This window comes from Coregonus lavaretus (assembly GCF_964263955.1).
Source record: "Coregonus lavaretus genome assembly, contig: HAP1_SCAFFOLD_2152, whole genome shotgun sequence".
NCBI lineage: Eukaryota > Metazoa > Chordata > Actinopteri > Salmoniformes > Salmonidae > Coregonus > Coregonus lavaretus.
Window position 1 is genome coordinate 55,696 of NW_028163091.1, and position 22,573 is coordinate 78,268.

The following is a 22,573-nucleotide window of genomic DNA, read 5'->3' on the forward strand; positions in this document are numbered from 1 at the left end:
TCTCTGGCCTGGGACATCCACGGTTGCTCTCTGTCCAATCACATTTCTTCCCCTGAGGCATGTTTTTGCCAGGTTGAATCCAGCTTCATCCACAAAGATGAATGTCATCTCCATTACTTTCTAAAATACAGTATTATGCATAGCTGTGTATGTGCCCTGTTTGGTTATTGAACAGACATCTTACCTGGACATATTGATACCGGAGTTCTTTCACACGTTCACCGTTTCTCTCAAAGGGTACAGTGTACAACTGCTTCATCCTTATTTTATGTTTCTCTAGGACTCCGGCAATTGTCGTTGTGCTGACCGTATTCACATTCCCAAAAGCGATATTGTCTGTCAGCACTCTGTCCCGAATTTGCCACAGTTTTATTGCATTGTTGCCAATTACCATGTCAACGATGGCAATTTCCTACGCATCTGATAATATTCTGTCTCTCCCTCCTGTGGGAGGCAACCTTTGGATCCTACTGAAAAACACAAAACAATCAATATATTTCAAAATGTCAGTACATGTAAAAATGTGAACATACAGTATTGTACTATATTATGTAGCTCAATTATCATTGAAGGGATGCACATCTCAACTGTTGTTTTGCAGGTAAATTCGTACTATTGATGCAACTGTTGAACGCTGCAGATTTGGTTGCACCCTTAAACCAGCCTCTCTCAAAGAGAGACCACGGTTTACAACATGGTCAGTAATTGTGGCCCTTATCTCATCAGAGACCACCGCTCTTGGTCTTCCTCTCCTTTGTCCTCCACGCATTCTCCCTCTCCCTGCCACTCTTCTTTCCCCACCAACCTGTCTTCCTTGATCCATGTTTCCAAACTAAATCATTCCGAAGCCGTCCTCTTTTGTCTGTTTGGTAACGAGACTAAAAACAGGACACTTGGGTAGGCTTTCAACTGAAATTACAATCAGCTGTGTTTGGAATGATTAAATATTCTGCTGAGATTTTCTATATGTTTCAATCTGGTTACTGCAGAAATGCACGACATTTGCCATCATTCTGTTTGAATGTGTTTTTAACAGTTTTGAAAAAAGTGTGTTAACATTTGCAAATATATAGTTTTGCAGGTGGTGGAGTATGAATGAGAAAATAGTTTATTTGACCAGTGAGAGACAGAATAACAACAAAAAATGTTATAAATTGATTTGCATTTTAATGAGGGAAATAAGTATTTGACCCTCTCTCAATCAGAAAGATTTCTGGCTCCAAGGTGTCTTTTATACAGGTAACGAGCTGAGATTAGGAGCACACTCTTAAAGGGAGTGCTCCTAATCTCAGTTTGTTACCTGTATAAAAGACACCTGTCCACAGAAGCAATCAATCAATCAGATTCCAAACTCTCCACCATGGCCAAGACCAATGAGCTCTCCAAGGATGTCAGGGACAAGATTGTAGACCTACTCAAGGCTGGAATGGGCTACAAGACCATCGCCAAGCAGCTTGGTGAGAAGGTGACAAGAGTTGGTGCAATTATTCGCAAATGGAAGAAACACAAAATAACTGTCAATCTCCCTCGGCCTGGGGCTCCATGCAAGATCTCACCTCGTGGAGTTGCAATGATCATGAGAACGGTGAGGAATCATCCCAGAACTACACAGGAGGATCTTGTCAATGATCTCAAGGCAGCTGGGACAATAGTCACCAAGAAAACAATTGGTAACACACTACGCCGTAAAGGACTGAAATCCTGCAGCGCCCGCAAGGTCCCCCTGCTCAAGAAAGCACATATACATGCCCGTCTGAAGTTTGCCAATGAACATGAATGATTCAGAGGAGAACTGGGTGAAAGTGTTGTGGTCAGATGAGACTCGAAACCTTAATGACTTGGAGAAGATCTGCAAAGAGGAGTGGGACAAAATCCCTCCTGAGATGTGTGCAAACCTGGTGGCCAACTACAAGAAACGTCTGACCTCTGTGATTGCCAACAAGGGTTTTGCCACCAAGTACTAAGTCATGTTTTGCAGAGGGGTCAAATACTTATTTCCCTCATTAAAATGCAAATCAATTTCTAACATTTTTGACATGCGTTTTTCTGGATTTTGTTGTTGTTATTCTGTCTCTCACTGTTCAAATAAACCTACCATTAAAATTATAGAATGATCATTTCTTTGTCAGTAGGCAAACATACAAAATCAGCAGGGGATCAAATACTTTTTTCCCTCACTGTACACTTCTGTTTCGCTGACTGTGCGAAGAGTATTGACAATGTGACTTCAGTTTTGACCAATGCATGTTAGCAATTGAAAAAAACTGTAATGGAACAGACTCCATATGTGGTTTCCATTTTTTTTATTTTTATTATTATTATTTTTTTAGTGGGAATGGATCAGCTTAATATTGCAGATAGATTGTATCTTCTATCAATGTAATTGTCTGCATCACTTCCAATCCCCCATGTTTTATTTTTATTTTTATTTTTTTATATATATATACTCCCCTTTATTACTTTTCAACCCCACCATCCTTTCCCTACTTGGAGTAAATTAGTGAACAACAATGCCCAGGCCTCTACTTCCGGTCTATACTTACTATCTACACCTTATGGACAGAGTTAATTTTACAATAATTCTATTATATATATATATATATATATATATATTTTTTTTTTTTTGCTCCTGAACTTCTTCTACTCTCAACCTCTCCGATCATTTTCATGATGTCCATCCGGTTTGCTTCTATATGCCATATCTTTCTAACTGTGCTCTTTCCCAAAAGCTCCCAACATACAACCTATATACTTATTATGGACACAGTATGCTTACATTTTTAGCTATCTTTGTTATTATTTGTTGTTTTTTGTTATTAGTCCCATCCTTCAACTCTATTCAATACCTCCCATCTATCTCTTAACACCATCCATATAGGATTTCTATTTGCCATATATATTTCAACCGTACTGTGATGTTTTACAAAAGTTCTGAACCTTTCTATTCTCATTGCTTCTACAGATTGTGAATTAAAAATAAACATTTTTGCTAAAAGTATTATTATATTATTGATTGATTGACTATGACTTTTCAGATCACCCAGTAATGCTATCTGCAAGGTTAGTTCCAGGTAAATATTGCAATCCTTTAGCCATTCCTGGACCTGTGTCCAAAAACAAGCTACAAATGGACAGAACCAAAACAAATGATCTACAGAACCAAAACAAATGATCTAATGATTCTGTCTCTTCACAGCAAAATCTGCAGAGCTGGGAAGATTGTATCCCCCATATAAATAACATTCTATTGGTAGCAAGAATTTTATATAATAATTTAAATTGAAAGATTCTAATTTTTGAATCCGGTGTCGTTTTGCGTGTCAGTTCATAAACACTATGCCATGGGATCGGTACGTCAAAGATCTCTTCCCAACTATTTTGCAATCTATATGGGACGGCTGTCAATCCTTTGGTCCTTAAGTGAAACTGATATACTTTTTTATTTATCACAGTTTTCCTTAACCAATTATGTTCTTTAATGCAAGGCCGACAGACAAGTTCCTTACTTTCTCCCCCTTCCACTTTCCTCTTCCACATTTGCGGTAAGGCTGCAATTATTTGGTTGTAATTTTGGGTAGAGCAGACATTTCCATATGTTTTTGTTAGTTGCATGTGCGTCATAACTCCACCCGTCCTACCGATGATATCATTTACGAAGATTATACCTTTTTTAAACATTCTGTCAAAAAATAAAGGTTTTTTGTCAATTAGTATATTTGAATTTAACCACAATATTTGTTGCATTATTTGTTCTGTCGTTTCTGGAGGATTAAATTGAAATTGCAACCAACTTTCTATGGCTTGTTTTAGAGACATTTGGGAGATTATTTCCTTTTCAAATAACTGAAAGTGAGAGGTTGTAATCTGAATAAAGGGAAAAAGGCCTTTCTTGAACATTGGGTGAGACAATCTTACTAATTTGCTTGAGAACCAGTTCGGATTTAAGTATAACTTTTGTATGACTGAAGCTTTTAGTGATAGGTCTAATACTTTAATATTTAATAATTTATGTCCTCCGAATTCATATTCATTATATAAATATGCTCTTTTAATTTTGTCTGGCTTGCCGTTCCAAATAAAATTGAATATTTTTTTCTCATATAATTTAAAAAACTGTTCGCTAGGCGTAGGCAAGACCATAAGCAAATAGGTAAACTGGGATAATACTAAAGAGTTAATCAGGGTGATTTTTCCACAAATTGACAGGTATTTTCCTTTCCATGGTAGTAAGATCTTATCTATTTTTGCTAACTTTCTATTAAAATGTATTGAAGTGAGATCATTTATTTCCTTTGGGATATGTATTCTGAGTATATCCACATCACCATCAGACCATTTTATTGGTAAACTACATGGTAATGTAAAAATTGTATTTTTTTGTGATCCAATACGTAATATAGTACATTTGTCATAATTTGGTTGTAATCCAGAGAGGTTAGAAAATGTATCTAGATCCTCTATGAGGCTGTGGAGGGATTCTAGTTGTGGATTTCAAAGAAAACATGAATCATCAGCGTACAATGACACCTTTGTTTTTAAGCCCTGTATTTCTAATCCTCTGATATTATTATTGGATCTGATTTTAATAGCTAACATCTCGATGGCCACAATAAATAGATTGGTTTCCATATGTTTGATGTGTTTGATACCATTCCATTTATTTCATTCCAGCCATTACAAATGAGCCCATCCTCCTATAGCTCCTCCTACCAGCCTCCTCTGGGACATTGGCATAGAAACAGTTCAATATTGTCAAAATGTTGTGAACTATTATGTGACAGTGATGTTGATTGGTATTATTTTCTGTTGATAGTAGGTACCAGCTTCAGATCACCATGGCAACCTCACCATCCCTCTCAACTCCACTAATGGGCCCCTTCTCTCACTTCTACTGTATCTACCACAGACACACTGTCAGTCAATCAACATTCACTTCTCTGTCAGAGGGAAAAGTTGCAGAACCTTATAGTAGTCTGGGTTGATTTTTGTCAGTTGGTTGATCTAAATCTCTTGCAAGGATGAACAATAATATCCTACTATGTTCTACCATGTATATAAAACTAAATGACCAAATGTGGCAGTATTTCCTGCCACAATAGTCGACTACCTTTCAGGCAGTCCTTTGTGCTCGTCCCATCCACTACGCTCACGGCATAATCTCCATCTCCGATCATCCCTGTCCCTTTAATTGTCCCCACCGCGGTGGGAGAGAGTTTGCGCGTGCTTGTGGCCAGACAGCAGGAGAGGTCGAGAGAATGCTGGGACTGTGGAGCTCGCGCCAAGGGGCTTGGACACGAGCTGGGCTTTCCGGTGATGGAGAAGGGCCGGTCTGTTGACGGGTAAGAGAGCGACCGAGGCTGCTTTTACGAACACCAGCGCTGGCGTCTTGATTTTAGGGCAGCTTTGTTGTTTTTTTATGATTCAAAATGCGTTGTTTTTGTTACTGAGAGGCTTAATTCTTATGTAATGTAGAGATACATACAGCCACGGATAGGAGAAGTAGCTTAATCCCCCTACCCGTGGTCGCACATAGTTTCTACCCTACAGGATCTGACACGGGCTGGGTGGAATACATCTTTCACCGTGACTGTCTCATTAGGCCTAAGTGTTTCCACTTCTGAAGGGATATCATACAGGTTGTTGGATTGAGAGTTTCCCCTACATCCCTATCATCAGGCACCACCCAGCATCAGGCCAAGCATGTTGTAAAATAAACTGTAGCAGTTTCCCCCGGGCTACTGCTGTGGCCAACTCAGAAACGGCAAATGAGTGATTCTGTGGAGTGGGGTTTACCAAAGCTATGTGTAGCTGCAGAACTTTGGGAATATTGTGATTTTCTTTTGGATCGATATAGGAAGTGATTTCAACATCTTCCAGTCCATCAAGCCAACGTGATTTAAATTTGACTGACATGTTATGGTGCGTAAACTTCATCCGAGCTGGGTAGAATTGACGCACAAGCGCCGAAAAAAATATTGTCCCCAGTATTGGGAAGGGGATTTCATAGTTTTTCTTCAATATGATGTCCTTTTTGATGTTGCGGATCACATTAGGTTCTAACAGGTTTATTTACGATACTTTAGCACAAAGCTAACCTTTGAATGTTTGATTTTTTCAAAGACAATTGATTCACTCCTGTTGCGTGCGTCATTGCATGTAGTCTAGGCCAACTCTATCGAATAAATGTATTCAAATTTAATATTGAGTTCTATGATACTGGTTTATGATCATAATATTATTTAGGAGCGATTGCTGTCAGATAGCGTTTATTGTCTCTCATCCATTGACAGAGAACGGATTGACAACTCGGTAGATTGACACATATCTAAACCAATGGTGTAGCCGTAGATGACCTCAACGCCCAATCTTCTTAGATAAGAGGAGGGATTTCTGGCACGGATTTGCATAGTATCCGCTTCCCAGGCAGTCCTTTTCAGGGGAAAAACGCAAAACCGTCTTTAGATCAGTGTCAAAGCGGAAGCAGCTGAGCTGGTTGTGTGAGGGCGCTTTCAACCGTGCTGAAACGCCCAGTGTTTCGCTGCCTAAACGGACAGTAGGACCTGGGGGATGTTGGTAGGCTTCAGTGGTGTAAAAATACTTTTAAATACTTTTTTTGGGGATATCTGTATTTTACTATTTATATTTTTGACTACTTTTACTTCACTACATTCCTTAAGAAAATATTGTACTATTACTCCATACACTTTCCTTGACACCCAAAAGTACTCGTTATATTTTGAATGCTTAGCAGGACAGGAAACTGGTCCAATTCACACACTTATCAAGAGAACATCCCTGGTCATCCCTACTGCCTCTGATCTGGCGGACTCACTAAACACACATTCTTCGTTTGTAAATGATGTCTGCATGTTGGAGTGTGCCCAAGGCTATCCCTAAATTATATATATATATATTTTTTTTTATGGTGCCGTTTGGTTTTGAATTGGAAATGATTTATACTTTTACTTTTGATACTTAAGTATATTTTAGCAATTACATTTACTTTTGATACTTAAGTATATTTTAAACCAAATACTTTTAGACTTTTACTCGACTAGAATTTAACAAGGTATCTTTACTTTTACTCCAGTATTACAATTGGGTACTTTTTCCACCACTGGTAGCCTACTTGTTATGTTAGCAGCTGTTTTTTTTAATTTTCTCTCTCAATGCTAAATATTTTCTTGGCGGAATAGAGAAAGGAACATACTTCAAAACTGTAACTTTCACTCCACCCACAAGGCAAAACATCTTTCAAATGTTCTCTCTCATCCCTTACCCTGTCTCAATCTCTCTCTCTCTCTCCCTCTCTCATTTCCTTTTTCTTCTGTCTCCATCTCTCTCTCTCTCTCCCTCTCTCATTTCCTTTTTACTCTGTCTCAATCTCTCTCTCTCTCTCCCTCTCTCATTTCCTTTTCCCTCTGTCTCAATCTCTCTCTCTCTCTCTCCCTCTCTCATTTCCTTTTTCCTCTGTCTCAATCTCTCTCTCCCTCTCCCTCTCTCATTTCCTTTTTCCTCTGTCTCAATCTCTCTCTCTCTCTCCCTCTCTCATTTCCTTTTTCCTCTGTCTCAATCTCTCTCTCTCTCTCTCTCTCTCTCTCTCTCTCTCTCTCTCTCTCTCTCTCTCTCTCTCTCTCTCTCGCTCCCTCTCTCATTTCCTTTTTCCTCTGTCTCAATCTCTCTCTCTCTCTCTCTCATTTCCTTTTTCCTCTGTCTCCATCTCTCTGCCAGTCTCTCCTATCCACTCTCTTCCTCTTCTCGGTGCCCATCTCCACCTCTCACCCTATTTTATTTCATCTTCATCATCCCTCTCTCTCTCTCCCAGTTTCTCCACTCCTCTCTCTTTCTCTTCTCTCTCTCTCTCTCTCTCTCTCTCTCTCTCTCTCTCTCTCTCTAGCTCTCTCTCTCTCTCTCTCTCTCTCTCTCTCTCTCTCTCTCTCTCTCTCTCTCTCTCTCTCTCTCTCTCTCTCTCTCTCTCTCTCTCTCTCTCTCTCTCTCTCTCCCAGTTTCTCCACTCCTCTACCTCTTTCTCTCTCCCTCTCTCTCTGTCTCCGCATCTCCCCTCATTCTCTGTCTCTCTATGTGATTAGACAGTGTGTTTGTGTGTGTGTGGGTGTAATGAGGGGTTGCCTAGACATAGAGAAAGCTTTTCAGTATATAGTAGAGACCCACTCCCACTCTGAACCCAATATCTCAGGATTCCTGCCAGCTTAGACCTGTCTAAGATCTCACTTCTCAATCGAAATAGCACTGTTCTCAGAGGGGTGATATTGTCTGTGCTGGTGTGATTTTGTTTTATTGGCACTGTGCCTTTTCTCTACCTCTTTCCATCCATTTTTATTTCCCTCCCTCCTGCTCTCTTTCACAGTATCCATGGTACCCTCCAGTGTTGCAGTGAGCTCCAGAACAGTGACTAGCCTGTATGAGAGATCAGCAGCCTGCTGTAGTGGAACTGGGACTGTCTAGAACCACCAGTGACAGAGATGAATGGCAGTGAGTAAAACAAATCCAAAGACATAAGGAGCACCGAGGACAAGAAAGACGCCACCTCGTTACATACTTGTTTTTATTTCTGGCCATGTAGCTGCCGTGTTTCTACATTAAAACCCAGCCGTCATCAGAGCAGGATGCATGGCAGTGCCAAGAGCACCGGGCACGGAGAAGGCAGCTCCGCACGATCAACAAAGTTACAGAAGAACCCGAAGCAGGGGTACCGTAAACTGGGCGTGGCTAGTGGGTCAGGGTCAAAGTCAGCTGGGACAGGGTCAGGGGGTAAAACCTTGTCTATGGAGAACATCCAGTCTCTGAATGCAGCCTACGCCACCTCCGGCCCCATGTACCTGAGTGACCGCGATGCCTTGGCCTCCTCCGGTGGCTACCCTAAAGGAACCATGACTCTGGGCCGAGCCACCAGCAGGACTTCCTACACGGGCCGGGCCACAGCCATGGGCAGCAGCCCCAACATCACCACCACATCAGATGGCCAGGACTACGGGGACCAGAGCCACACCCAGCACCTCCAGAGAGGGGGGCCCTCAGGGCTGCTGAGGCAGGCTGGACGGGGTGGAGGAGGAGGGGGAGAGGACATCCAGGCTCAGCTTAGGGAGCTGCAGAGAGAGAATGAACTGCTGAGGAGAGAGATGGACGGAGGGAGGGATGGGAGGGTGGGGAGGGATGGGAGAGAAGGGAGGATGAGCTCTTCTGTCAACAGTGGAAAGCACTTCTGGAGCCCGGAGGTGAAGAGTCGAGACAGAGGGATGAGGAAAGAGGAGGGAGCCCTTACGTCCATCCTGAAGGAACAGAAGTGGGCCTCTCCAGAGGAGGACCAGGTGAGAATAACTGGGGGAGGGAGGAGGCTTGATAAAGGCCCATGATGGTCTTAACATGGGGACATAGCATCCGCACTGTCTGCCTGGAGGTTTCTGTGTAGAAATGAATAACTTATCCCTATGGGTTTCTGGGTGGTTTTTAGACGGATATATAAAGACTATGCTAGACATGACACTCTCACTCTGTGTTACCATGGGAACGTGCCCAACGGCTGGCATTCTAGGTGGCAGCTATAAAAAGTCAGTTATCTGTGAAATTAGAATGAATGGGGGAAGGGGTTCTATAGACCGCTCTTGAGGTCTGTGTAAAATCTGTCTGTCTTCTCTCACTTTCACCCCCTCTTTCCTTCTCCCTTTCACTCTGTCCTTATCACAGAGGTTTGTTTTATTTGGCTTAGCTACTTCTCTCTCACACAGCTGGGAAGCCTGCCCTGCATCAATGTTTACCTCTGTCTCACACTGTTACACTAACTGCCCATAGAGAGTCCACTGGGCTTTTACAATGACACACACACACACACACACACACACACACACACACACACTCACATACTGTTTTTACTCATCTCACTCAGATAAAGAACAGAGAAACATTGACCCTTTTGTATTTTCATTCATAGTGACTCTGAATACAGCCCCATTCTACAGACAGCTTCCTTAGTGGTTATAAGCCTTGCTGCTTTGTTGAACTAATCCTACCCACAAGATTTTCAATGTATTCACTTACTGTACATTGATAATAACTACTCTGATGCCATAGCTAGCATATACTGTACACCGTACCCTACACATTCTCCTGAAGACATGTCCTAACATAACCTGATAGGGGTGGGGGTCGGGGAGAGGGGTCAGGGGGATTGAGGTTGAGACAGTGAGTTTTTTTTCTACAACCTTCCTTTTTATTAGTGTGGTTCTTTGTACAGTCCTTAGGGTGGATGGATACCACTAGGCATGATCCAAACATCATCAAACACAGCAGCTTGGCTAATAAGGCAAAACAAAAACGTAGCGTGAAATAAGTGCTCTGTGTTTAGAAGATTATGGTCTTGGGCTGAGGGTTGCTGGGTGTTTGTTTGCTAATGGGGTCTATTGGAGCAGTGTGTGTGCTGTGTGTAGGGAAAGGGGGATACCTAGTCAGTTGTACAACTAAATGCATTCAACTGAAATGTGTCTTCCGCATTTAACCCAACCCCTCTGAATCAGAGAGGTGTGGTGGGCTGCCTTAATCGACATCCACATCATCGGCGTCCGGGGAACAGTGGGTTAACTGCCTTCCTCAGGGGCAGAACTACAGATTTTTACCTTGTCAGCTCGGGGATTTGATCCAGCAACCTTTCGCTTACTGGCCCAAAGCTCCTACCCAGCAGGTTACCTGTACATGATGACAGATTACATAGCTGTTCTTTAGCAGAAATGATAGATATCAGTAGACCGGAATATTGGTGATATTGAGGTTTTGGTGTTCTGCAGTCAGTACAATCCTCTTTAACAAACACACACTGTAGGATCAATACACTCTAATTGAGGAGGCCAGACCGCGGTTGCACCCTTTATTGATTCCTCTCTAAACTTGTACCACACTTCCCTCGCCCCTCTGATTTAACTTTTAGTTTCTAGTAATATCTTATCGTCACGACTGAAGCCACTATTATCGATTGTCTGCCAACGTTTCTCTGCCCTCTCCCTCTCTCATCCCCTTCCTCCCTCCTTTCTTTTACCCCTTCCTTTCTCTCCTCTCCTTCTCTCCATTCGTGTTACTTCTCCCCCCTCTCTGTATTCTCCTTCCCTACTTCCCTCCTCTCTGGAGACAGTCAGAGGGAGTCCGGTTGTGAGACAGGGAAATATTAGCATTAAAAAGGTCACCTTTTCCTTCATTCAATTGACAACAAGACTTGTTTTTCACCTTATGTTTGTCTATGTGTATGATTGTGTGAATGTGTGCGTCTTGTGTGTGTGTGTTGGTGTGTGTGTGTACTCTGTGTGTGGGTTGGTTCTGCTCAAGTATTCAGTGTCAACTTTACGTTCTAACATCTCCTACTGCACCCCATCGCTGTGTGTGTCTGTGTTGTTGGTGTTCCTCGTTCTATGATGGGAGGAATGTTCCAACTGACGTCGTTCAGGGAGTTTGAGCTTCCTGCATAGCTGAAAGTATTTATTTTGTTCATTCTTGTAGGCTTTGTATTTGATAGTTTTTTATTTGCTTTTGTATTTGTGTGAAAACTGTGTTTTCGGGTCTGTAACAAGTAGCTGTTGTTGCCATGGCTTCTAGCGAGCCTGTACTTCTCTGTTTTTCACCAGTAAAGCTAAGATGTGACAGTTTGAACTCAGTAAAGCTAAGATGTGACAGTTTGAACTCAGTAAAGCTAAGATGTGACAGTTTGAACTCAGTAAAGCTAAGATGTGACAGTTTGAACTCAGTAAATCTAAGATGTGACAGTTTGAACTCAGTAAAGCTAAGGGTTGTTAAGTTCAACTGACCCTTGTGGCTACAGAGCCATCATCCTTCCTGTAAGTGGTGTCACCCTGTCTGGCCCTGTGTTCTGTCTTTATGAGTGGAAGTGTCGCCATCTACTGGAGTGTGTTAACATTGCATTTATGTGTGAATAATGACAGAGATTAAATCCACTCTAACATGCTATAGTAGAGCATTCAAGATATGCAGATGCTTACCTTTTGATTATAAATGTAATGATTGTATACTTTAGCTAAAAGTGCTTAATTTAGCCCGCAGGGAGCAAGTCTGTTCTGTTTGATTTTGCTTGTTACTTTTTAAAACATAGTTTATTTTGTTTATTTTTTATTTTTAACTTCACCATATCATGCTGCAGGTTTGGGAACCTAGAAGAAACAAGGTGTGTCCTGAGTTTGCCCCTATCCTTTTGTGTTCAGCCATGTGTGTGTGTCATTGTCCTCCTTGTGTGTCTGCGTCTTCCCTGTGTGTCTCTTCTTTTTAATGGCTCACCTCTCTCTCTCTCTCTCTCTCTCTCTCTCTCTCTCTCTCTCTCTCTCTCTCTCTCTCTCAGCACCTCCAGTTGTCAGTGCATGGGCTACAGGAAGAGCTGAGAAGCCATAGAGAGATGAACAGTCGTCTGCAGCAAGAGAACTCGGGGTCTCACACAAACATCTCCAGTCACACCGGCTCGAACCGAGACCTCCATATCGAGGACCACCGGGCAGGCATCAGCCCTGGACACAGCCCTGGTCTGGGCCCCAGTCACCTCCACAGCCCTGGGCAAAGACACAGCCTTGGCCCTGGCCTAGGAGCCAGCCCCAGACACAGCCCCAATAACACCTACAACCCTGGGTCCAGAAACAGCCCTGTCCATCCCCACAGCCCTGGATATAACTCTGGGCCTGGCCCCAGACACAGCCCTGGATATAACTCTGGGCCTGGCCCCAGACACAGCCCTGCTAACACCCTCATCCTCGGGCCTAGAAACAGCCCCAGCCACCTCATCCACAGCCCTGGCCGTTGCCTCAGCCCTCCCAGCAGCCCCTGCATGGTCCCTGGGTGCGATGGCTTCTCCTCTCCCCCTCCCCTGGATCTGACGGAGGAGAACTTCATCCGGCTGCAGTCGGATCACGAGCGTCAGGGCAAGGAGCTGTACCTGCTGAGGAAGACCCTGGAAGAGATGGAGCTGAGGATTGACTCCCAGAAACAGACGCTGGGGGCCAGGGACCAGTCCATCCAGAGGCTGCTGGAGATGATCCAGGGAGGAGGGAGGGGCCAGAGAGGCGAGAGGTCAGAGATAATCACCATGGCAACGGCACGTGAGGAGGCAGAGTCCCAGCTGGGTCATCTGGAGGAGCAGCTGGACCAGAGGGAGAAAGAGAACCTGCATCTGAGAGAGGTGTGTGTGTGTGTGTTTCTTTGTGTTTTTCACTATAGCTCAGGGGATCCTAAACTTTTGACCCCATTTTGATATATGAAAATTCTCGCCACCCCAACCATGTGAAAAAAATTATGTAATTACAGCCAATGTTTATTTATTTTTATTTGGGGCTATGGCAGTCAATTCAAAAACATTTTAACAGTATTTCTGATTGTCTTCTCAACTCACCATCACATACTTTTAATGTGGGGCTATGTAAGTCAATTGCACATTAGTCTGACATAATGCATCTTATCTCACCACCACTAATGAGATGCGTGTGCTTGATGCATGTCGCGTCGGAGCTTCTCAAAGTCAGGGTGTGTGGTCAACAGTGCACACCTCATCTCTGCTGTCACATCCAACCTGGATCGATATTTGGTTTTAATGCAGACGAGAGTGCAGCTTCACGCATACAGTACCAGTCAAAAGTTTGGACACACCTACTAATTCAAGGGTTTTTCTTTATTTTTACTATTTTCTACATTGTAGAATAATAGTGAAGACATCAAAACTATGAAATAACACATATGGAATAATATAGTAACCAAAAAAGTGTTAAACAAGTCAAAATATATTTTATATTTGAGATTCTTCAAAGTAGCCACCCTTTGCCTTGATGACAGCTTTGCACACTCTTGGCATTCTCTCAACCAGCTTCACCTGGAATGCTTTTCCAACATTCTTGAAGGAGTTCCCACATATGCTGAGCACTTGTTGGCTGCTTTTCCTTCACTCTGCAGTCCAACTCATCCCAAACCATCTCAATTGGGTTGAGTTCGGAGGATTGTGGAGGCCAGGTCATCTGATGCAGCACTCCATCACTCTCCTTCTTGGTCAAATAGCCCTTACACAGCCTGGAGGTGTATTGGGTCATTGTCCTGTTGAAAAACAAATGATAGGCCCACTAAGCGCAAACCAGATGGGATGGCGTATCGCTGCAGAATGCTGTGGTAGCCATGCTGGTTAAGTGTGCCTTGAATTCTAAATAAATCACAGACAGTGTCACCAGCAAAGCACCATCACACTTCCTTTTCCATGCTTCACGGTGGGAACCACACATGCGGATATCATCCGTTCACCTACTCTGCGTCTCACAAAGACACGGTGGTTGGAATCAAAAACCTAATATTTGGACTCATCAGTCCAAAGGACAGATTTCCACCGGTCTAATGTCCATTGCTCATGTTTCTTGGCCCAAGCAAGTCTCTTCTTCTTATTGGTGTCCTTTAGTGGTTTCTTTGCAGCAATTCGACCATGAAGGCGTGATTCACAGTCTCCTCTGAACAGTTGATGCTGAGATGTGTCTGTTACTTGAACTCTGTGAAGCATTTATTTGGGCTGCAGTTTCTGAGGCTGGTAACTCTAATGAACTTATCCTCTGCAGCAAAGGTAACTCTGGGTCTTCCTTTCCTGTGGCGGTCCTCATGAGAGCCAGTTTCATCATAGCGCTTGATGGTTTTTGCGACTGCACTTGAAGAAACGTTCAGTTCTTGACATTTTCCGGATTGACTGACCTTCATTTTTTAAAGTAATGATGGACTGTCGTTTCTCTTTGCATATTTGAGCTGTTCATGCCATAATATGGACTTGGTCTTTTACCAAATAGGGCTATCTTCTGTATACCAACCCTACCTTGTCACAACACAACTGATTGGCTCAAACGCATTAAGAAGGAAAGAAATTCCACAAATTAACCTTTAATAAGGCACACCTGTTAATTGAAATGCATTCCAGGTGACTACCTCATAAAGCTGGTTGAGGGAATGCCAAGAGTGTGCAAAGCTGTCATCACGGCAAAGGGTGGCTACATTGAAGAATCTAAAATATATTTTGATTTGTTTGAACACTTTTTTGGTTACTACATGATTCCATATGTGTTATTTCATAGTTTTGATGTCTTCACTATTATTCTACAATGTAAAAATAAAGAAAAACCCTTGAATGAGTAGGCGTTTCCAAACTTTTGACTGGTAGTGTATATATAGTATGAATGTGTGTAGGAATTAGGAAATTCTCCCGAGACCCCATTTTCATATCAGGAACCCCTAGTTTGGGAACCGCTGCTATAGCTCTTTACTGTATGGCTCTCTGATAGTTTTGACTCATTTCCATGACCTACTGGACATTTATATAAATTACACCCTATCATTTACCACAGACTGATGTCAATGAATTATAGACGCAACGATAGTCGCGGATATATTGGTTTTGGTTGAAGCTCATTGTTAAATTCAAATCTCTCCATCACCATATCTAAGCCAATATGACACCAATCTATATGACAATTCGCGAATCAACTTGATTGGTGGTACACAACACACTCCCCGCCTCTCATCATGAGCCGTCCGCCCATTACCGAGAACTACATATCAGATTTTTTAACAGGGTGGTTAGCAATTTATTTTTAAGAGTATTTATTGCACCTACCTAGCTCAAATTCTAGACGTCGGATTAAAACGAGACTATAGCATCCATAAAGTGACCATTGGACTGTAAAAATGCCGGATTTACTAAATTTGTAGGTGCAGCAGTTTTTATTAAATTGATAATTTGTCTCACGTGCTCATTTCTGTTCATTAAGAACCAATGATGTGCTACCTTTTTGTAGTATTTCTGACAATGCTAACATATTTTTTTCAGCTGAATCTCAGAGTTCTAACACCAGGTCGGTTGCTCGGCAACAACACAGCTACTTGCACCATGCTGCCAGTCAGAAAAAGTGTATGCTAACAATCCTAGGTTACTGTAGATAGCTAGCTATATGGTGGTATTCAAGCTGAGGTTAATAAATAAATGCAAACAGATACAGTGAGGGAAAAAAGTATTTGATCCCCTGCTGATTTTGTACGTTTGCCCACTGACAAAGACATGATCAGTCTATAATTTTAATGGTAGGTTTATTTGAACAGTGAGTGACAGAATAACAAAAAATTAATCCAGAAAAATTAATGTAAAATGTTTTATAAATTGAGGGAAATAAGTATTTGACCCCTCTGCAAAACATGACTTAGTACTTGGTGGCAAAACCCTTGTTGGCAATCACAGAGGTCAGACGTTTCTTGTAGTTGGCCACCAGGTTTGCACACATCTCAGGAGGGATTTTGTTCCACTCCTCTTTGCAGATCTTCTCCAAGTCATTAAGGCTTCGAGGCTGATGTTTGGCAACTCGAACCTTCAACTCCCTCCACAGATTTTCTATGGGATTAAGGTCTGGAGACTGGCTAGGCCACTCCAGGACTTTAATGTGCTCCTTCTTGAGCCACTCCTTTGTTGCCTTGGCCATGTGTTTTGGGTCATTGTCATGCTGGAATACCCATCCACGACCCATTTTCAATGCCCTGATGTTTCCACCTCCATGTTTGGCGGTGGGGATGGTGTTCTTGGGGTCATAGGCAGCATTCCTCCTCCTCCAAACACGGCGAGTTGAGTTGATGCCAAAGAGCTCGATTTTGGTCTCATCTGACCACAACACTTTCACCCAGTTCTCCTCTGAATCATTCAGATGTTCATTGGCAAACTTCAGACAGGCCTGTATATGTGCTTTCTTGAGCAGGGGGACCTTGCGGGCGCTGCAGGATTTCAGTCCTTCACAGCGTAGTGTTTTACCAATTGTTTTCTTGGTGACTATGGTCCCAGCTGCCTTGAGACAAGATCATTGACAAGATCCTCCCGTGTAGTTCTGGGCTGATTCCTCACCGTTCTCATGATCATTGCAACTCCACGAGGTGAGATCTTGCATGGAGCCCCAGGCCGAGGGAGATTGACAGTTCTTTTGTGTTTCTTCCATTTGCGAATAATCACACCAACTGTTGTCACCTTCTCACCAAGCTGCTTGGCGATGGTCTTGTATCCCATTCCAGCCTTGTGTAGGTCTACAATCTTGTCCCTGACATCCTTGGAGAGCTCTTTGGTCTTGGCCATGGTGGAGAGTTTGGAATCTGATTGATTGATTGCATCTGTGGACAGGTGTCTTTTATACAGGTAACAAGCTGAGATTAAGAGCACTCCCTTTAAGAGTGTGCTCCTAATCTCAGCTCGTTACCTGTATAAAAGACACCTGGGAGCCAGAAATCTTTATGATTGAGAGGGGGTCAAATACTTATTTCCCTCATTAAAATGCAAATCAATTTATAACATTTTTGACATGCGTTTTTTCTCAATTTTGTTGTTGTTATTCTGTCTCTCACTGTTCAAATAAACCTACCATTAAAATTATAGACTGATCATTTCTTTGTCAGTGGGCAAACGTACAAAATCAGCAGGGGATCAAATACTTTTTTCCCTCACTGTATTTTGATTAGCTCGGTAGCTAGCTAGCAAACGTTACCTATCTAATGTTAGCTTGATTGTACAAATTCCAGCAGCTAGCTAGCTAAGAGCAGTCAGCTGAAATCTAGCTAGCTACTATAATGAACAGGCAAAAAAAGGTAGCTAGCTATATTTGTTTATGGAAGGTTTGTTACACAAATAACTTCAGCCATTAGCTAGCTAGTTAGAGCCAGACAACAACAGCTGAAGCCATCTAATGATAGCTAGTTCACGTCCAAATGACAGTCCTACATTTTTTCCACAAAACATAGCTAGCTAGCGAACTTACATTAGTTCAAAACCAACACCAAACTTTTGACAAATTGTCAAGCTGCTACCTTACTATGCATGCAATGGGCTTTTGCAACACTAGCTAGCTAGCTACTCCATAGTCCAGGCTACATTAGAGCTAGCCACATTTCACTATCAGACAGGACACACCTTTTTGCTAGCTCACAATAACATTAACAGCGCCTCTGCTCTGGCTCTGTTGTGCACTGACTGCAGTGTGCAAATGCATGCTTGCTAGCATCAGAAAAACTCACCAGTTTAACATCCATAATACATTCCAGTACGCTCCTTCTCCTGTCTTCTTGACATTTTAATCTACGTGTGCTGAGCAACAGTGCCAAACTAACAACTCTGCCATGTGTTGGATATTTTTCAACTCTGCCGTGCACAGCTAGCTCAATAAGGATTAGCCACAATAGTGGAATTTGCGGTTTGCCTTCAAAGTAACAGTGAAAGTGATTCAAACTGATACAAATACAGTGCCCTCCTGAATTATTGGCATCCTAGGTAAATATGTAATTGTTGTTATTCAGCTTGCTCTTACACTCAAAATATCATATCAATCTAACCTTTAATTGAGTTAAAATTGTTCCCCCCCCAAAAAAGTAATCAATAAATAATTATTACCTAAACACAATTGAAAACCTGTGGGGTGAACTGGAGAGAAGAGTCCACAAGCGAGGACCATGGACTGAAGGATCTGGAGAGTGTATGTATGGAAGGATGGTCTCAAATCCCTTCCTATGTGTTCTCCCACATCATCAAACATTATAAGAGACGACTCAGAGCTGTTATCTTGGCAAAGGTAGGATGCACAAAGTGCTAAATGCAGGGGTGCCAATAATTGTGACATGCATGTTTTTGAATAAAATAATTATTTATAGATTATTTTTTTAGAACAATTTTAAATCAATTAAAGGTTAGATTCATATGATATTTTAAGATGAAGCTGATAAACAACAATCACATTTTTTCACAGCCTTTCTTTGTTCATATTTACATAGGGTGCCAATAATTCAGGAGGGCAGTGTAGTGGAATTATGCCATATTTGGAGTAGATAATGCTAAACAAGGTTGGGATGTTGAACAGCCCTTTAGCCGTGGGATATTGGCCATATACCACACCCTCTCGGGCATTATTGCTTAATTATAATGTTGTATATTTAATGTTGCAAAATCACTTTCCGGTGTAAAAACCATGGAAATTAAAAACTAAAAACTAAGTTTTAGGTGAGAATAGGAAATTCACATGAGCACCACAATGCCTATTCCACCCATGCTCTACCAAGGTTTTCCAGCACACAGCTTTGACCTTCTACAGCAGCTATGTTGGTATTGTACTTCAAACTATGTGTAGGCAGGTTGCTTAGGATTCACACCTTCTCAAACAACCTAAGTCATACTCTTCAGAGGGATACTGGACTTTACAACTAATCGGAAGGATACAACACTAACCCCGCCTACTCTGCAAATGCACTTCCGCGTTGTAGTGCTATTTGTTGCGACTTGGCTACCTGCCAAACTTGTAATTTTTTTCTTTTTTAAATAACCGTTTAATCAAAACTCTGCATTTAACACATTTACCAACATCTTAGTTTTTTCCTCGCTGTACTTTTTTCATTCAACTATTTCACCCCGGATGCTTTAGTACCTGGATAACAACAACCGAGCCAGGCTACGAAGAGCTCAACTCATACAACACTCTCTATAAAACTACTAAAGACACTGGGACACGCCTGACACAGCTCTGAGAGGCTACACCGAACACAAACACTCAGCCGGGCCAGTGGGTAGAAAGGAACAGCTGGCGACCTGCCTCTGACAACCGACCCAGACATCACCTGCCCCCCTGCGCTTCTCTCTCGCTCTGACATTCAACGAGAGACAGACAACAACACAGTTGTGGGGGCATCCGAGGCCATGGAGGGAGCATCTAAGTCCCTGGCGGAGTAGGGAAATGTTTGTTCCCTTGGACTGTCGGCATGCAGCAATGTGAACTGATTTGAATCTGCTGGGGACACGTGAGCTATTAAATGTATAATATGCGACATGTTCGTTGTTGTCACAGGGAAAGGTCTGATGGATACCTTCATTTGTGAAACATTTATTAAACTTAATGCAGCTAAAGAAAGGATTATTACGCTTCATGAAGAAATACAACATTTGACCAATTCCCTTGAACTGAATAAGGTTTCTATGAGAATATCGGCATCTTTAAATGCTTCCTATCAAAACATCCAAGAGGATCATAATGGGACCTTCCTGGACTATGATCAATTTCCGCCACTGCACCCCTCTACTAGCTTGAACCAGAAAATGGCTGCTCAATGTTCGACTCCAGGTGACCGTAAATCGATGCGTATCAGAACCAGAAAGTAGGAGAATAATCGTTCTCGGCGCGCCTGCCTTCTCCCCCCGCGTCCAGACTTAAGAGTTTCAAATCGCTTTGAGCCCCTGTACCAGCTGTCCTCTGTCAGGGGCTTGGGTGTTCCCTCCATGGCTGTGGATGACCCTCCAGCTACCTCTCCCTGTCCTAGTCAATCAACTGCCTGGGCACAGCCTGGACCACCGCGGCCCCCCTCCGCTGGGCCGTGCTCTCTGGATCAGAGCTATGTCCCTTTGGTGGTTGTGGCCTGCACGCAGCCGGCGTCTCAGCAGCCCTCTTCTCAGGTGAGTTCTGTGGCTCTGGCCTCGCAATCTGCTTCGAGACACAGCAGAGGCCGGATCATTCCGGCGATTGTGATAGGGAGTTCGATGGTGAGACATTTATCTGTACCTGGGGCAAAAGTTCAGGAGATCACCAGGTTGCTTCCCGAGGCTGTGAGTCAGTCACCGGGGGCTGATACTGTCATGGTTCATGTGGGGTCAAATGACATTATGAAGGGCAGCTCAGAACAGCTGAAGATGGATTTTAAAGAACTGATTGGGTCTCTACTTGACACCAACAAACGCCCCATAATATCTGGCCCTCTGCCCTCCCTAAATCGTAGCATTGAACGGTTCAGCAGACTTTTAGCCCTCCATAACTGGCTACGAGACTATTGCAGCTCTGTGGGTGTAACATTTATTGACAATTTTGATACCGTGTGGAAACAAAGCTTGTATTATAAGGAGGATGGGATCCACCCAAATCATTTGGGTTCCTGGATCCTTTCACAGCATTATAAGGCTGCGTTGAGACAATGACTTACCAATGACCCCAAGTCCAGCTCATTTAATCCCTACCATTGTGTCGCTGAGTTGTCATAATGACTCAGCAAATGTACATTATCCTAGGGGCGTTGGAAGACACAATGTAAATAACCTAATTTATGTCCCTCTTACTGCCCGGAATTCCTCTTCTGATCCTACAGCTATTATATGCAGTAATCATATGCCTATGAACCAGAGTAATACTGTTAACACTGAGGTGGTGTGCCCTAGTAGGAGGTCCACTGTGTGCAGCTCACCCTGCACTAATAAAAATAACCTGAGGATGTCTACCTCTGCTAAGCTTCCCAGTAAAGCAAGAACAATAATCAGGCATCCCAGAAAAGTGTAAAAATAGCCCATGTTAACATATGTAGCTTAAGAAACAAGGTTCATGAAATCAATAATTTGCTAGTAACAGATGACATTCATATTCTGACAATCTCTGAAACTCACTTAGATAATACCTTTGATGATAGCAATACAAGGTTATAACATTTACAGAAAATACAGAAATGCCATCTAATACACATCTAAGTTTATCTGACCAAATTATGAAAGACAAGCATTGTAATTTTGAATTCCGTAAAGTAAGTGTGGAACAGGTGAAAAAAGTACTATTGTCGATCAACAATGACAAGCCACCGGGGTCTGAGAACTTGGATGTAAAGTGGTGTATAAGTGGATAATAGTGGACGATATTGCCACTCTTATTTGCCATATCTTCAATGTAAGCCTACTAGAAAGTGTGTGCCCTCAGGCCTGGAGGGAAGCAAAAATTATTCCCTTACTTAAGAATAGGAAAGCCCCCTTAACTGGCTCAAATAGCCGACCAATCAGCCTGTTACCAACCCTTAGTAAACTTTTGGAAAAAATTGTGTTTGACTAGATGAAATGCTATTTCACAGTAAACAAATTGACAACAGACTTTCAGCACGCTTATAGTGAAGGACATTCAACAAGCACAGCACTTACACAAATTACTGATGATTGGCTGAGAGAAATTGATGATAAAAATATTGTGGGGGCTGTTTTGTTGGCCTTGGCAGCAGCTAATGGGGATCCATAATAAATACAAATACCGTGTCCTGCTATTAAAATTATTTATACCTGTGTGTGTGTTTGTATATTAAATTATTATATATTATATTGAACAAAAATATAAACGCAGTATGTAAAGTGTTGGTCACATGTTACTTGAGCTGAAATAAAAAATACAATAAATGTTCCATACGCACAAAAATATTATTTTGCTCAAATTTTGTGCACAAATTTGTTTAAATCCCTGTTAGTGAGCAATTTTCCTTTGCCAAGATAATCCATCCACCTGACAGGTGTGGCATATCAAGAAGCTGATTAAACAGCATGATCATTACACAGATGCACTTTGTGCTGGGGACAATAAAAGGCCACTTTAAAATGTGCAGTTTTGTCACACAACACAATGCCACAGATGTCTGAAGTTTTGAGGGAGCGTGCAATTGGCATGCTGACTGCAGGAATGTCCACCAAAGCTGTTGCCAGAGAATTGAATGTTCATTTCTCTACCATAAGCTGCCTCCAATGTCGTTTTAGAGAATT

At 42.3% G+C, this 22,573-nt stretch overlaps 1 protein-coding gene across 1 annotated transcript; it reads left to right on the forward strand.

The window, feature by feature from the left end:
- Nucleotides 1-8,627: 8,627 nt before the first annotated feature.
- Nucleotides 8,628-20,473, forward strand: LOC311118487 (ERC protein 2-like; the record flags this gene model as incomplete). The annotated part of the gene is made up of 3 exons (XM_084193278.1): nucleotides 8,628-9,329; nucleotides 12,353-13,180; nucleotides 20,341-20,473. Coding segments are annotated over 3 exons (1,663 nt in total), but the record flags the coding sequence as incomplete, so codon positions are not given.
- Nucleotides 20,474-22,573: the final 2,100 nt, after the last annotated feature.